The sequence below is a fragment of the Schistocerca cancellata genome, chromosome 3 (assembly GCF_023864275.1).
Source record: "Schistocerca cancellata isolate TAMUIC-IGC-003103 chromosome 3, iqSchCanc2.1, whole genome shotgun sequence".
In the NCBI taxonomy this organism is placed as follows: Eukaryota; Metazoa; Arthropoda; class Insecta; order Orthoptera; family Acrididae; genus Schistocerca; species Schistocerca cancellata.
The window spans coordinates 831446790-831463965 of record NC_064628.1 but is presented as its reverse complement, the minus strand read 5'-3'; the positions used below and the strand labels follow the sequence as shown (position 1 = coordinate 831463965).

The window sequence follows — 17176 nt, the reverse complement described above, 5'->3', positions numbered from 1 at the left end:
TTATTTAATGCTATAATATCAATTAATACTATTAAATTTTACAAAGATATTTGCAACTTTATGTTCCATATTGGTACACTATGTTATCAAGATAAATATTCTGTTCCTGCACTGTGAATTGTAGAAATAATTCCACATAATCTGAAAAGTGTTAATAATCTAGTATCTTTTATCAAATTCCTTTGAATTAAAAATTGTTTGTTATTTTTCTGTGAGTGTATGGAAGATCTCAGCTATGCACAACAAAACTTTACTAGTTCTATGTTGAGAATGACATAGAATAAATGACAAAAGTTAAACATTTAAAAATAAATTTATTTCACACTTTGTACATTAATACTGCTATTAACAGACAATAAAATATCTAATTCACACTGTGCACCAAGATATTTTCTGTTATCACAAACGATGTATTTAAAACCTATTTTAGAATCGTAGTTTATCAGGCACAAAGGCACTGTTTTAATGTATGAACAACCACCCTTCATATCTATCTCAGATACCATTCAAAGTGCTTGAAGTATATTTCATCAAATATATTCTAACAATACATGTGTTGGAAATAATTAAATATGTGAAGAAGAGAGTAACATGACAAATATTTTTATTATGAAATTAGAGCAATCCTTGCAGAAAATTCCCTAGAAGTGTCAACAACAAAAGATCACACTAGTCACAATTCCCTTTTTAATTTTCCTTTTTTTGTGTGATTATGTAGATAAAAGATTATTTAGCTTATGTTTGGATAGCATTCAAGATTTCTTTATAACAGTGGAATGCTTACCTACTTCATATTCTCAAACGCTTAAATTTCTCTCAACTTCCCATCACACTTCCAAATTCCATATACGCATGTGCTTGAAACATGAGATTTATTTGTTAAAATTTTTGTGTAAGTGAAGGTACGAGAACAAAAAAATTATTTTCCACCACAAAAATTTCATTTGCTGAATGGCATGGCTCAGCAAATACTGTTTCTTGTCAAAATCATAGTAAAAGAGCAACTGTTAACAAGTAACTCAATGTCTCCTTGCTGCCTCCAGGAGTCTTAAAATATACAAAAACAGATTAATAATATCAAGATAAAGATTTATTGTGGCCAATATATACTCTTCAGCAGACAGTTTCTCCATCAGCATCTGCAACATAAAATGCATCATATAGCAGATACATTACCTTCCCAAAATGCCAAGTTCAAATCAAACCACACAATTACTATATAGGAACGCAAATTTTATTTACCTGTGTATCATAAATAATGAAAAGTGAGAAGAGGAAGGCTCCACCAGCAGACAAAAGAAGCTCAAGAGCTGTGCTACCAATAAATATTTGTAGGAGACCTCCAACCATTAAAACACACAGTCCAGCAAATAACCTGTAAATTGAGAATGTTATATCTTACTCATTTAGCAAGGATGGTATGTTTCTCCCAATTTCAAGTCATACGAACTTATTTGTGACATCATTTAAATGTTTATGTTCATATTGCTATGTAGTTTTTTTTATCTGTGTTGAATGAAGTAAAGGCAGTATTAAAAAAATAAACAAATAAAAATGCTTAGTGTAGTGATTACGATATTCTCAACACACACAGATGGAGACAGTTGTTGATTGCCACATAAACAAGACGTAAATCAGCTACCTTTTGGAGGAATCCTCTCATGAGCTATAGAAACACACACACACACACACACACACACACACACACACACACACACACACACACACACACACACATATTCCACCAGGTCTTTACATTACTACATTTATACTATTATACAGAGCATTGTGTGTCTGAGGTACAGTCATGATTATGATGCAGAACCATTTCTTCTTCTTCTTCTTCTTCTTCTTCTTCTTCTTCCTCCTCCTCCTCCTCAGTCTTTGTCCTGCGATGCAGAGGTTCATCCATTTAGCTCTCTGTCTCCCCTTGGTGCAACTTGTACTTGGGCAGGGTGGAGCCTCCTCTCTTAAGATCTAGGAGAGTATCTGCCCAACAGTGCCTTGGTCTCCCAGTAGGTTGTTTGCCATTGTTTTCAAATGACAACCTGTCTTTTGCTATTGTTTCTTGATCTGCTCAAAGTACTTGTCCATACCACTTTCCCTCATCTTCTCAGTTTTAGGTGCCACTTGGTACTGCCTGCAGATTTCATCATGGGTCACATAATCACAAAGTGTCATGCCAGATGACCAGTAAAGCATTATGTTTTCCATGAAAGCAAATCTCTGTCTGCTTCTTTTGTGCAAGACAACATTCTACATCATGCAAGAAAAGTGGACAGATTGCACACCTATCGTTTTCTACCATTTACACCATGCATTGATAACGCAGTTTGTGATTTTTGAAACAAGTGAGCCTTTGGCAGCGATTTTAAGATATTTGTGTTTGGCAGATCTATGCAGTTGATCTTGATTGTGTCTATATTTTTGCATCTGTTAACAGGTATTCAATCTTCTTTATAGTGGTGCATGGACCAGATTGCTCAAGGCAGTTCTCCCAGGCTTGGACATGTCATTGAAGGTCTTTATTGCGTTCTGCAGCAAGTACAAAATCTGCAGTATTTGGTAGCGTCAAAGCTCCTACTTTCTGAATTTCTGATTTCAGTTAGTTTCTCAGGTACTTCATGACCATGTATGGCAAACCATATCAGATCAAGGGGTATTATGCCAAAAGCCTTGACCACATCCAAGAAAGCAAAGTGAAGATACATACTGTCCTCTCAATGCTTCTCCTTCTCTCAATCCATCTTTACTTTTGACTCAGTCCTATTGCATCTAGACTGGAGCTGGCACAGTGCTTACCAATACACTATATTTACCGTGTACTCTCTTTGATGCCTCTCCCTTTGTCTCCCACAGTCCTCACAACAGGGAGGTCCTTCTCATCACGGAGTATGAATGACCTGCCTCTCCTGCCCAGCCTATCCATCTTTCCATCCAGAGGAAATATCTGACAACACTGAAAGCTAGGAATAGCTTTTTCCTCTAATTTAAGAGTGTCTACGGGAGTACTGGAATTTCAGCTATTGAAGGTAAGTGTTAGCCAGCTTTTTTGCTTTTATTAACAAAACCTGAATAATTGCCTGATTATCAGCCAAATGTTGAAAGGCACAGGAACAAACCAAATATTCATAAAATGCACAAAACATTAATTTCAGATTATTTTGTGGCTATTACCAAAAATGTTTAGCAGGATGGTAACTAACAAACTTTACGAATATCCCTTGAATAGGGCCTGTGTAATTGCCTGGTGCACTATATCCCAATCTGCCTTATGACAACCACACATTTTTTTGAGAAGGAATGCAATAGCTGTGACCTCAAATCAGTATTGTGTTATACTACAACATGCCATTTTTAATCATCAGTCTTCTGACTGGTTTGATGTGGCCTGTGATGGACCTTCTCTTGTGGTAACCTCATCCTCTCACAGTAGTGCTTGCACCTTATGTCTTCAGCTTTTGTTTGATGTATTCTAATCTCTGTCTTCCCATACAGTTTTTAGACTCCACAGATTCCTCTAGTGCCTTGGAAGTTATCCCATTGTGTCCTACCACATGTCCTATCCTCCTATCCCATTTTCTAACCTGTGTTTTCCATACATTCCTTCCTTTGTAGATTTTCACTTTCAGTTTTCCAAGAATTCATGATTCACTACCACGTAATGCTGTGATCTAAACATACATCAGAAGTTTCTTTCTCAGATTATGTTCGGTTCTATCAGACTTCTCTTGGCCAGGAATGTCCTCTTATCCAGCGCTAATCTGCTTTTTATGTACTACTTGCTTCATCTGCCATGTGTTACAGTTTTTATAAGGTAGCAGAATTTGTTAATTTCATCTACTTTACAGTCACCAAATTCGATGCTAAGTTTATCATTAATATCATTACTTTTTCTTTTTTTTCTCTCTAAAAAAAAAAAAAACAGTCTGAAGATGGGACGCTGTGATATCACACAGAATAAGACAAGCTTTTGTGAATGCAGGGGTTGCTCAACCAGTGCTTGTGGATTTTCATTACACGACAAACGTTTATTCTGAGAGTTTACATAGCCACATAGGTGGAATCATTCCTCATCACAGAACCATGTGTACTGCAATATTCCTGGCCTCTGAGCAATGAATTTCTGAAACCAATGGCAAAATGTAATGCGTTTTGTCTTTATGTGTTTAGTCTTTATCACTGAGATTCAGTACCTGAACAACAGTAAACCAGTTTAGATACAGGCTGGCTTTCTTTGCAACTGGGGGACAAGTGTTCTGTGACATTACACATTCATGAAATAAGTGTCACACAGACTTTGCAGGTGAGGCCAACAACTGTTGTTTCACATCAGTCACGTTTTTTTCCAATAATGGTGGCCGTCCCTTGCCATGAAGATCCAATACCATTCCACTGCTCTCCATCTTGTTCACTAACTCTTGTATGCAGCATTTTGATGGTATATGCTGGTCACCAAACCGTTCAACGAACATTCACATGGAACCAGTAATGCAATCTTATTCCTCAACATACATGTCCTCTTTGACAGAATAGTGATACATTGTCACTAAACACTGAACAGTGAGCTCCAGCTACAGTAATGTGTGGAAACACACTGTTGTGTCAAACAATGCTGAACTGTAACCATATAGAATGTCACAAATTACACAGTGCAATTTCAACAGAACTGCTGCACAGGTTCGTAGGGCCTATTCCGAGTGCGACATCCTGTGTATGCTGAATCAGTCCTTCCAACAACAATTTCTGCCTCAATTTTGCCCCCAATTTCCTGTAGCCATTCCGCCTGGGCTTCTCTGCACTTGCTATTTACTTCATTCCTCTGTGACATATTTCTGTATTCCTGAACTTCTCTGAGTATTTTTATACCTCCTCCTTTTGTCAATCAATTGAAATATTTTCTCTGTTGCCCAAAGTTTCCTCACAGTTACCTTCCTTGTGCCTATGTTTGTCCAACTTCGGTGACGCTTTCTCAGACACATCCATTATTCATCAACTGACTGTCTACTGTTGCATTCGTGATCACTATGTGTACAGCCTGAAGAGCTTCAAACGCATCTAATCATTCCTGAGTACTTCCCTATCCCAATTCTTTGCACACTGTTTCTTCCACGCAAGTCTCTTATAGGTCAGTCTACATTTTATCAACGCTAAATTGTGATCTAGGTTACATTGGCCCCTGTATTCACCTTACAATCAAGCAGGAATCTACCTGTAGCCCCCCAAGCCTTTTCCAAGTACACCTCCTTCTCTCACAATTTTTGAATGGTCTATTCGCAATTACTACCTGAAAATTATTGCAGAACTAAGTTAGTCTTTCTCCTCTCTCATTCTTACATTTTTTTGAGTCATCAGTAATCTGACTGGTTTGATGTGGCCTGTCAAGATTCCTCTCCTGTGCCAACTAATTCACCTCCGAGTAGCACTTGCAACATACGTTCTCAATTATTTGTTGGACGTTACCCTCTACAGCACACTCTAGCACTATGGTAGTTATTTCCTGAAGTCTTAACAGATGCCCTGTAATCCTGTACCTTCTTCTTGTCAATGTTTCCCATAAACTCCTTTCCTTGGAAATTTGGTGCAGAACTTCCTCATTTCTTACCTTATTGGGCAACCTAATTTTCAACATTCTTCCATAGCACCACACCTCAAATGCTTTGATTCTCTTCTTTTCTGGTTTTCCCACAGTTCCTGTTTCACTACCATACAATACATACTTCAAATGTACATTCTCAGACATTTCTCCTTCAAATTAAAGTCTATGTTTGATATTAGTAGATTTCCCTTGGCCAGGAATGCCCTTTTTGTACTGCTACCTGGGTAGCAGAATTCCTTAACTTCACCTACTTTGTGATCACCAATCCTGATCGTAAGTTTCTTGCAGTTCTCATTTCTCCTACTTCTCATTATATTCGTAAATTCCTTGACTTACTCCTAATTCATGTTGTGCACTCATTACACCGTTCATTTCATTCAGCACATCCTGTAATTCTTCTTCACTTTCACTAAAAATAGCGATGTCTTTCACTAAGGATAGCGATGTCATCAGCATATTGTATCACTGATACCCTTCCACATTTAATTTTATTCCACTCTTGAATCTTTCTTTTATTTTTGTAATTTCTTCTTCAATGTATAGATTGAACAGTAAGGGCGGAAGACTACATTCCTGTCTTATACCATTTTTAACTTGAGCACTTCGTTCTTAGTCTTCCACTCTTGAACACTATTTCTAGGTAGACAAATGCTATGAATGTGTCCCGATTTTTCTTTAGTCTTGCTTCCACTATCAATCGCAATGCCAGATCTGCCTCTCTAATGCCCTTGCCTTTCCTAAAGCCAAACTGATTGTCATTCAATGCATCCTCAATTTTCTTTTCCATTTTTCTGTACATTATTCTTGTCAGCAACTTGGATGCATGAGCTGTTAATCTGATTGTGTGATGATTCTCACACTTCTCAGCCCTTGCAATTGTCAGAATTGCGTGGATTATGTTTTCTGAAAGTTTGACAGTATATCGCCAGTCTCACACATTCTACACACAAACTTTTTTACCACTTCCACCAAAGATTTTAGAAATTCAGACGGAATGTTACATAACCCTTCCACCTTATTCAATCTTAATTCTTCCAAAGCTCTTTTAAATTCCAATTCTAATACTGGATCCTCTATCTCTTCTATATCGACTCCTGTTTCTTTTTTTATCATGTTTTAAGATAGGACTTCCACGCACTCTTTCCACCTACCCACTCTCTCCTCTGCATTTAACAGTGGAATATCCCCATTACACTCTTAATGTCGCCACACTTGTTTTCAATTTCACCGAAGGCTGTACTGGCTTTCATATATGGCGAGTCACTCCTTCCAACAAATTTCTTTTTCTCTCTCTTCACATTTTTCATGCAGCCATTTTGCCTTAGCTTGCCTGAACGCCCGATTTATTTCATTCCTATCTGACTTGTATTTATGTATTTCTTAATTTCCCTGAACATTTTTGTACTTCCTTCTTTCATCCATCAACTGAAGCATTTCTTCTGTTATCCATGGTTTCTTCTCAGTTACCTTCCTTGTTCCTATGATTTCCTTTCCAAATTCTGTGGTTACCATTTTTAGAGATGTCCATTCCTCTTCAATTGAACTGCCTCCTGAGCTATTCCTTATCACAGTATCTATAGCCTTAGAGAACTCTTTATTCCTTAGTGCTTCTGTATCCCACTTCTTTGCACACTGATTCTTCCTGACTAGCCTCTTAAACTTCAGCCTACTGTTCATCACTACTAAATTGTTATCTGAGTCTATATCTATTCGTGGGTATGCTTTACAATCCAGTATTTGATTTTGGAATCTCTGCCTGACTATGATGTAATCTAACTGAAGTCTTTCCATATCTTCTGGCCCTTTCCTAGTATACCTCCATCTCTTGTGATTCTTGATCAGACTATTCACTATTACTAGCCGAAATTTATTGCGGAACTCAATTAGTCTTTCTCCTCTATTATTCCTAGTACCAATCCCATATCGGCCTGTAACCCTTTCTTCTACTCCTTCCCTTACAAACACATTCCAGTTCGCCATGACTATTAAGAGTTTCATCTCCCTCTGTGCAGTGAATCGCCGATTCAGTATCCTCATATTTTCTCTCTCTCTCTCTTCATCTTCAACGTGTGACATCGGGGTGTATACCTAAACTACCATTGTCGGTGTTGGTTTGCTGTTGATAACAACCCTACCACTGAACTATTCACAGTAACTCACTCTCTGCCTTACCTTCCCATTCATAATGAAACCTACCCCCCACTAAACCATATTCTGCTAGATTGAGCTTTAACATTTCTCTTCTCACATTTTCTAGGTTCCCTACCACGTTCAAACTTCTGCCATTCCATGCCCTGACTTGTCGAACGTTATTCCTTTGTTGGTTATTCAAACACTGTTCCTTTGTTGGTAATTCAATCTTTTTCTCATGTTCTCCTTTGGCAGTACCCTCCCGGAGATCTGAATGTGGAACTAGTTTCATACTATCAAGCCGATATTCTCCCATAACTCTTTTTCCTATTCTCTTCCCTGTTACCACATTCCAATTGCCACTGATTATTAGATAATCGGCTCCTTTTAAAAACTGAATTATCCCGTCAGCATCCTCGTATTTGAGGGACAGTTAAATGAAAGTGAGACAGACTGAAAAAAAGTAAGCATACTGTTTACTATTTCAAAAGTAATTGGCATAATTGCTAATACATTTATCCCACTGTGAAACAAGATGGTCAATGCCTTCATGGAAAAAAAGCTTGTGGATGCCTACGGAACCACGATAGTATCCTTGGCCATAAACGTCTTTCTTCAGGGTACCAAAAATATGGAAATCAGATGCGGAGGGATCGAGACTGTATAGATGATGTGCAAGGGCTTCTCAGCGAAACTTCTGCAGTGTACTCTGAAAAACCTCGGTAATATGGGCACTGACCACCTTGTCTCATAGTAGGATAAATGCATTAACAGTTACAGTGATTACCTTTGAAATAACAAACAATTTACTTGTTGTTTCCCATTTGTCTCATTTTCATTTAATTTTCCCTTGTATTTCCTTTACATCATTTTCTGCATATTGTTGTTGACATTTGTTTGCTGTCAGTTCTGCGGTAACCAACACTAGACTAAACTGTTCAGAGTAACTCACTCTTTGCCGTGTTTTTCTATTTGTAACAAATCCTACTCCCACTGTACCATTTTCTGTTTCTGTTGAAGTTATCCTATATTTGTCTGAACAGAAATCCGTATCTTCCTTCCATTTCACTTCAGTAACTCTCATTAAACATAAACTCAGCCTTTGCATTTTCTGTTTCAAATTTTCTGGCTTTCTTATTCTGACATACAGCACCCTGACTCTTGGTATGTTACCCTTTAATTAGTTATTCAATTTTTCTTCTTCTTAAGTTTAGGTTCGCCTTGGCAGTCTCCTTCAGAAGATTCATATGGGAAACTAATTTGGAATCGTCTACCAATAGAGAGATAATCACGACGCTTTTTCAATTACAGGCCGCATGTCCTAGGGATAGATATTCCGTGTCTTTATGCAGTGGTTTCCACTGCCTTCTGCATCCTCACACTGTTGAGCATTGTTGATTCTTCTGAGTTTTAGGGGCATTTTCCCATCACAAGGGCAATAGGTTTTACAGAGACTTTGTCTGCCCCTCCATCCTCTTCTTTTGGACAAGGCCTTTGGCAGATCAAGTGTGGCATCTTATACCGCTATGGTTTTGAGTGAATAATTCTCTGGTCATTTGATTTTTTTGTGTGGTACCACTGGTTGGCTCTCACGGTCCTTTGTTCAACCCAGCATAATTTCTTCTTCTCTTGGTATACCTAAGCACTGTGGTCCACACATGTTCCACTGGAACTACCGAATTACTTTGACAAGCAATATTAAAAATTTTGTGCTATTTGGCCTGCAATGAACACATACAAAAATGTGAGAATAACAGTCAACACTCAGTCAATCTTATCTTATATCGTAATTGAAGAAAATGACATTACATTGATCTTCCTGTGTTACTTGTCTTTAGTCATTTATCATCTTCACAGTGTGGGTGATCTTTATAAACCAAGAATTAATTCTGCCATACCTCCATTTATTCTGTAAGTGCAGTCTGTTGTCTATTTTATTTACAGATGATGCAGAGAGAACATTTTAGCCCCTTGCAAGTAGCAAGTACTAATGTAAAAGGTTATGTTTCTCTTGTATGTACAACTGTAAGATCTTCATAATATTTAGTGATGACAACTGAGTAAACCAAGCAAGTTTGTAACTGATTTTCTACATTTTTATTGATCTCAATGTATGCAGTAAGTCAGTCATGGCCCATTTATATTATTTTAGTATGAAAATGTATGTCAAGGTATTGTAATATGAACCGCTACTATTGTCCACTGTCATATAATACATAAATATAACACATAAAATTCTTTTCTCTGTGGTTTTGAAGGTAGTTATTCCGATTTATAAGGAAAGACCATAGTGCAGGTGATTCTGTACCAACATATCATTGCTTGTTTCTTTTACTGTCAATTCACTTTTATAACTCTTACTTAAAAGTGCCATCTTGCAGCACAGAGGGACAAATGCTGTTATGCTAATAGAATGTTGAACTTGGAAATTAGTAATAATCTATTAATGTAATAATGCTTGAAACATCCCCACTCCTGACAGCCTCAAAGAGCTGTATCTGTGAAACGACTGAGTGAAGAAGAATGTGTGTGTGTGTGTGTGTGTGTGTGTGTGTGTGTCTATTAAACAAAAAAAAAAAAATTATGGAAAAGAGCGTTTGGCGTCACTGGCCGGGAGGCCCCTTGCGGGACAGGTCCGGCCACCTTGGTGCAGGTCTTATTACATTCAACGGCACATTGGGTGACCTGCGTGCTGGATGGGGATGAAATAATGATGAAGACAACACAACACCCAGTCCCTGAGCAGAGAAAATCACCGACCCAGCCGGGAATCGAACCCGGGCCCATAGGATGGCAATCCGTTATGCTGACCAGTCAGCTATCAGGGCGGACAAGAATGTGTGTACTTATGATATTTCCCCTTCGGAGTGGACCACACAATCACCTCTTGACATATGTTCATTTCTTTCTTAAACATATGGTATATTTGGATACGGTGTTGCTAAGCACTTACCCAAGGCCCAAGAATGAGAAATCCTTCTTTGTTTGGAATGTGAAAGCTGTAAGGCCTGCCACAACAGCTAAGGTGATCACAAAAGCCTGCAGGACGACTGCCTGCTCGAAGTACGTCAGCACTACACCAATTGTGTAGGCTTGTACAACTGTCTGGAAAAAAAAGAAAGGATGCAATAACAAACTCTTCTGGGTAAAAACGATTGATAAAATGATTTACTGAAGTCTGCAAAGGAAATATGATGATAGTTGTTCTGTAAGATTTTTAGCACCAAATACAGGTACTACCTGATAAGTACATAACAGTTATAATGGAGGTACAATACTGGTACACAAACTAATTAAAGAGTGCTTCAAGTGAATGAAATGGAAATATACAAATGAACAAGAGAAATTAACTTGCAAAAAAAGTTAATTAAACATATAGCAGGCTTGACAGAGAAGAAAATGTATGTTTGTAACAGGAACACACATTATCGTAAGTGTATGCATTAATATTTTATGTATGTGAAAACAATTCAGCACTGACCACATTTACTTGATGCTAAACTCAGAATTTCAACCAACTTGATGAAATATTCTTATTCCTATCTAACGCATTCTTTTACTGCTAATCTTTCAAGTCTGCTAAGTGCTATCCCCATCATTTGTCTGCAGACAAGTTGATGCCAGTCCCCAATGTTTGTTTACTGGTATTAAAAGGATAAGATTGTAAAATTTTATGTACTGATGTTGATAACATAAAATGAAGGTTTCAGATTAATATGAAAGGATGAATTTCAAAATTTAAATATTTATATCTGTATCATTATGTATTAAATGAAAAACTAGTCATTCAACACTTGAAAACTCCACAAAGTAGTAGAGGAAATGATAAAAGACAAACAAATGAAAGGAACGATTAGAGGGGGTATAATAAAAGGGATGTATAAGATATGTAACAACAGAAACACATACAAATGGTTCAAAATATGAACCCAGGAAAATGAGACTGATGGAGTGACAAGAGTGAGAACATGGAAACATGCTGCAGTTAGCAAAGGGGAAGCAGGAAACCAAGTAGAGAAATTGCACAACCAGGTACAGGGGGAGGGGCAGGGTATAAGTAAAACTCAATACTGAGCAGCATATTTAGTTACAGGATTTTCAAATTTGGTCTAGGTCAAACATGAAAATTTAATAAAACTGATACTGCATTTTTTAAAAGAATAGCATTCTCCTTTTTTTGACTTTTTTATGCAAATAGTTTCCATTATAGATGTATTTGTATTTGCCACTGACACTTTTCTTGACCTTTCTTTCCTATATGTAGATTTATTCCTGCATACACTCACCTCAGGAGCCTTCTGAACCACTAACCCCCTACCTTTTTGATGGCTTACATCTAGTCACTTCATGGAACATTCTAACATGTCCATCTGTCGACCCTCCTGTCATTGCAGCATTTACTGTCAGATAAGCAGATAGCTTCATTCTACTTCATTGTGACTGCTCACATCTTAGCAGCTCACCTTCAAACTGAATAACAGCCTATCTTCATTTTTCCACTCTGAATTTCTAAAAACTTGTTTCAATGTAGATCCTCAACACAAGGTAAATAAAGTTTCTGCAACTCTATAATTTTATTTCCAGTGATCTGTGTTAAATGCTTTTTGAGAAATAGTTCTGATCCTTATTAAGAGACGGAGCATTAATTTTTCATATTCTTATCTCGCATAGTTTTATGAAACAGAGAACTTAAAACCTACAAAACAAGTGAGCTTTTGCCGACACACTGAAGATGAAGATAAATCAAACAATTTTCTGAACCATCCACTATACTGCAATAATTTAGAGTGTGTTATTTGGGTACACAGATACTTTTAAGTCTTCAAGTTCTGCATTTACATCTACAACTTGCACATCACTATGCCGCGAGACTGACAGTACTTTCTACAAAAAAATATTAAGGTTTCCATATCGCGCGCGCGTGCGTGTGTGTGTGCACAAATCCTTATGGGGCTGGTATGTAAGGGAGTAAAGAATAGTTTACATACTCCACTCTTTTTTTTTTTTTAAAAAATTTAGAATTTTCTATACATGTTTTCATTAGATACAGACATTACTTTTCAAGTGTGGCCAATAAGCTAGAATAACATTCATGACATTTCTAAGCTTAAAAACACAGTCTCATATTACAGATGTATTTCAAAATTGTTCATGACACAATGACAAATGTAAAACCTACAAACAAAGAGCAACTTTTCGCAGCTGCGAAACATTTCTAACAAAACCTATGAATAATTTGCTAATGTGCATCATATCAAAAACACTTCATACCCACCACCCCAATTGCTCATTTAAATCTCACTTTTACTTGTAAATATCCCTCCCATTGTAAGGTGTAATAATTAGAACAGCATGCCACCCTCCACCTTAAAAAACTATCCAATCTCCTGGTTTCCCACCTCCGGAAAGGCAACTCACTCACCCTTCACAACCTTTCCAGCAAACCTCAACCTCTTATTGCACACAAACCCAGTCTCTCCCATCTACTCAATCTCCCACTTCCAGCTCCACTCCCTCCAAAACCTCAAAATTCCAATCAACACAATCTGGAACCACAACACCCCAATTCAGTAGTTAACCTTTCCTCCAAACCTCTCTCCCAATCCGAAACCTCTGTCTATCCAAAGGCCTCACCTTCAGCCCCACTCCCAGATTTAACCAAACAGCCCTCGTCAAAGATTTACTGTCCTACACCCGTACTCTTGTCTATCCAAAGGCCTCACCTTCAGCCCCACTCCCAGATTTAACCAAACAGCCCTCGTCAAAGATTTACTGTCCTACACCCGTACTCTCTGCTGGAAATATCACTTTGCCACGAAGAAAAATGATCCTAATCCTACTCCTAATGATCCAACTCCCCAAGACACTATCCAAATTGAACCATGCCTGGAACAGTTCCGTCCTCCGTCACAGCGGGACCCACCTCCTCTTCCTCAAAATCACCCTCTCATAACCTTCCAGGAATTTCTGACTTCCAGCCTTGCCTCTCAATCCTTCTTAAAAAACCTTAATCCTACTCCGAACATCACCACTGCTGAAGCCCAGGCTATCCGTGATCTTAAGGCTGACCAATCCATCGTCATTCTTCCGACGGACAAGGGTTCCACAACTGTGGTACTTGATCGTCGGGAGTATGTGGCTGAGGGACTGCGTCAGCTTTCAGGCAACACTACTTACAAAGTTTGCCAAGGTAATCCCATTCCTGATGTCCAGGCGGAGCTTCAAGGAATCCTCAGAACCTTAGGCCCCCTACAAAACCTTTCACCTGACTCCATCAACCTCCTGACCCCACCAACACCCCGCACCCCTACCTTCTACCTTCTTCCTAAAATTCACAAACCCAATCATCCCGGCCGTCCCATTGTAGCTGGTTACCAAGCCCCCACAGAACGCATCTCTGCCTACGTAGATCAACACCTTCAACCCATTACATGCAGTCTCCCATCCTTCATCAAAGACACCAACCACTTTCTTGAACGATTGGAATCCCTACCCAGTCTGTTACCCCCGGAAACCATCCTTGTAACCATTGATGCCACTTCCTTATACACAAATATTCCGCATGTCCAGGGCCTCGCTGCGATGGAGCACTTCCTTTCACGCCGATCACCTGCTGCCCTACCTAAAACCTCTTTCCTCATTACCTTAGCCAGCTTCATCCTGACCCACAACTTCTTCACTTTTGAAGGCCAGACATACCAACAATTAAAGGGAACAGCCATGGGCACCAGGATGGCCCCCTCCCAGACGGGCCCTTAGCACTAGGATTTCACCCGGAACAAGTCCCGCCCATTCACCCCCCTCCACGCCTCTCCATAGTGTAAGGCCCTCCCCTAAACAGCCGCCAGCTCCCAGTTCCGCAAACTGGAAGCTACAACAAAGTTGTTATCGTCACAGTCCAACACACGTTACACTGTGATGAAATTCAGTAATGATAAGAAATTTAAGTTGTTCTGGATGGTAATATAACATGAATTTGCATTATTAAAGAAATAACAATATTTATAGAGAATTGATAGCATCGCCAGCAATAGAAAACAAAAAAAATAACGTGATGTTATTTAAGGGCAATAAGGACAAATTTTCATTAACTAATTCACTTATTAATAATACGTTTATTTGAGGGTAACAGCAGAGCAAACATACAATGCGAAAACAATGGTGTTGAATCTGTTATGTAGATAGTAAAGCCACGGATGCAGTCGACTAACTCTGTTGTCTAAAATCAACGTTATATAGAAATAAGTAAAAGTCGTTTTGTTTATGTAGGCCCTCATAGTAACTCACGAAAATTAAAGAATATAAGAATGCCATAAAGTAGAAATGCCTAATGAAGCCAGTATGATATTTCCCTATATGACATATTTCGTTAGTATCTGCATGGGTAATGGGTGAATTTTAACTTGTAAATTCTTCCAATGCCATATCTACGCATTATAAACGAGGTTATAAAGAATTGTGGCTGTTTCTGTGTGATTAATGTACTATATGCTGTTGCAAACGTCTCAGGGAAATAATCTGTCGTTATTCTTTGTCTTGTCTATTTTTAACCAAAAGATTCATTAATTTTGTAAATTTCATTCAAACCATTTTTAAAAAATAATAATGATGATGTGTATGTTTGTCACAGAACAGTTATGGAGGAAATAAATGCTGCAGTGTTTCACGGCTGTAAAACGTCCTTCATGCTGTGCTAGCTCTTCTTCCACCCCTAAAACGTTTCAGCAAAACTATTCATTGAATAACACGCGAAAATAGCGTGCAGGAACAAAGTAACTTTGATGCCCTCTGGAATTATAGTGAACACTGATGCCTGTTTCGCGTATACTGTCTGAGTTCTGAAACTGGAGTGTCAAGTACACCGTGGTTCATATTTCTCCGAGCAAATTATTATTTGAGGGTAGGTTTATCCTGTTTTAGCTTTGGGTGCTTTATCTCACACAAAACTGTGTTTCTTCATAGGCTATTCATATAAATACTGAGTTCTCGTATTTAAAGAATTCAGTGCTAAATTGTTTTCTCTTATGTTTGCTGTGGAAGTACCTGGCACAGCTGAGGCCAACTGTGCACGCGAGCGAGTGCAGCCGAACGCAGTAAACCACGCGGGTCAACTGAAACGATCCCAGGCGCCGAACAAAGACCGGGAAGACCGGCGGTGAGTGGGCGGGACTTGTTCCGGGTGAAATCCTGGCGCTAACGATTCCTCCTCGTACGCCAACCTATTCATGGGTCGCTTAGAGGAAGCCTTCTTGGTTACCCAGGCCTGCCAACCCAAAGTGTGGTACAGATTTATTGATGACATTTTCATGATCTGGACTCACAGGGAAGAAGAACTCCAGAATTTTCTCTCCAACCTCAACTCCTTTGGTTCCATCAGATTCACCTGGTCCTACTCTAAATCCCATGCCACTTTCCTTGACGTTGACCTCCACCTGTCCAATGGCCAGCTTCACACGTCCGTCCACATCAAACCCACCAACAAGCAACAGTACCTCCATTATGACAGCTGCCACCCATTCCACATCAAACGGTCCCTTCCTTACAGCCTAGGTCTTCGTGGCAAACGAATCTGCTCCAGTCCGGAATCCTTGAACCATTACACCAACAACCTGAAAACAGCTTTTGCATCCCGTAACTACCCTCCCGACCTGGTACAGAAGCAAATAACCAGAGCCACTTCCTCATCTCCTCAAACTCAGAACCTTCCACAGAAGAACCCCAAAAGTGCCCCACTTGTGACAGGATACTTTCCGGGACTGGATCAGATTCTGAATGTGTCTCTCCAGCAGGGATACGACTTCCTCAAATCCTGCCCTGAAATGAGATCCGTCCTTCATGAAATCCTCCCCACTCCACCAAGAGTGTCTTTCCGCCGTCCACCTAACCTTCGTAACCTCTTAGTTCATCCCTATGAAATCCCCAAACCACCTTCCCTACCCTCTGGCTCCTACCCCTGTAACCGCCCCCGTGCAAAACCTGTCCCATGCACCCTCCCACCACCACCTATTCCAGTCCTGTAACCCGGAAGGTGTACATGATCAAAGGCAGAGCCACGTGTGAAAGCACCCACATGATTTACCAACTGACCTGCCTACACTGTGAAGCGTTCTATGTGGGAATGACCAGCAACAAACTGTCCATTCGCATGAATGGACACAGGCAGACAGTGTTTGTTGGTAATGAGGATCACCCTGTGGCTAAACATGCCTTGGTGCACGGTCAGCACATCTTGGCACAGTGTTACACCGTCCGGGTTATCTGGATACTTCCCACTAACACCAACCTGTCAGAACTCCGGAGATGGGAACTTTCCCTTCAGCATATCCTCTCTTCTCGCTATGCGCCAGGCCTCAATCTCCGCTAATTTGTAATTTCAATTTGCCGCTGCTCATACCTCACCTGTCTTTCAACATCATCTTTGCCTCTGTACTTCCGCCCCGACTGATA

At 39.3% G+C, this 17176-nt stretch overlaps 1 protein-coding gene across 1 annotated transcript in view; it reads right to left on the bottom strand.

Moving 5' to 3' along the window:
* Positions 1-294: 294 nt before the first annotated feature.
* LOC126175882 (protein lifeguard 4-like) overlaps positions 295-17176 on the bottom strand; it is a 38180-nt gene continuing 21298 nt past the window's right edge. The window contains exons 5-7 of the mRNA XM_049922922.1: positions 10683-10834; positions 1243-1375; positions 295-1139 (exon numbers count right to left, since the gene is read on the bottom strand). Of these exons, the coding sequence (XP_049778879.1) occupies positions 1020-1139; positions 1243-1375; positions 10683-10834 (405 nt within the window). The 3' untranslated portion in view covers positions 295-1019. The remainder of the gene's footprint in view (positions 1140-1242; positions 1376-10682; positions 10835-17176) is intronic.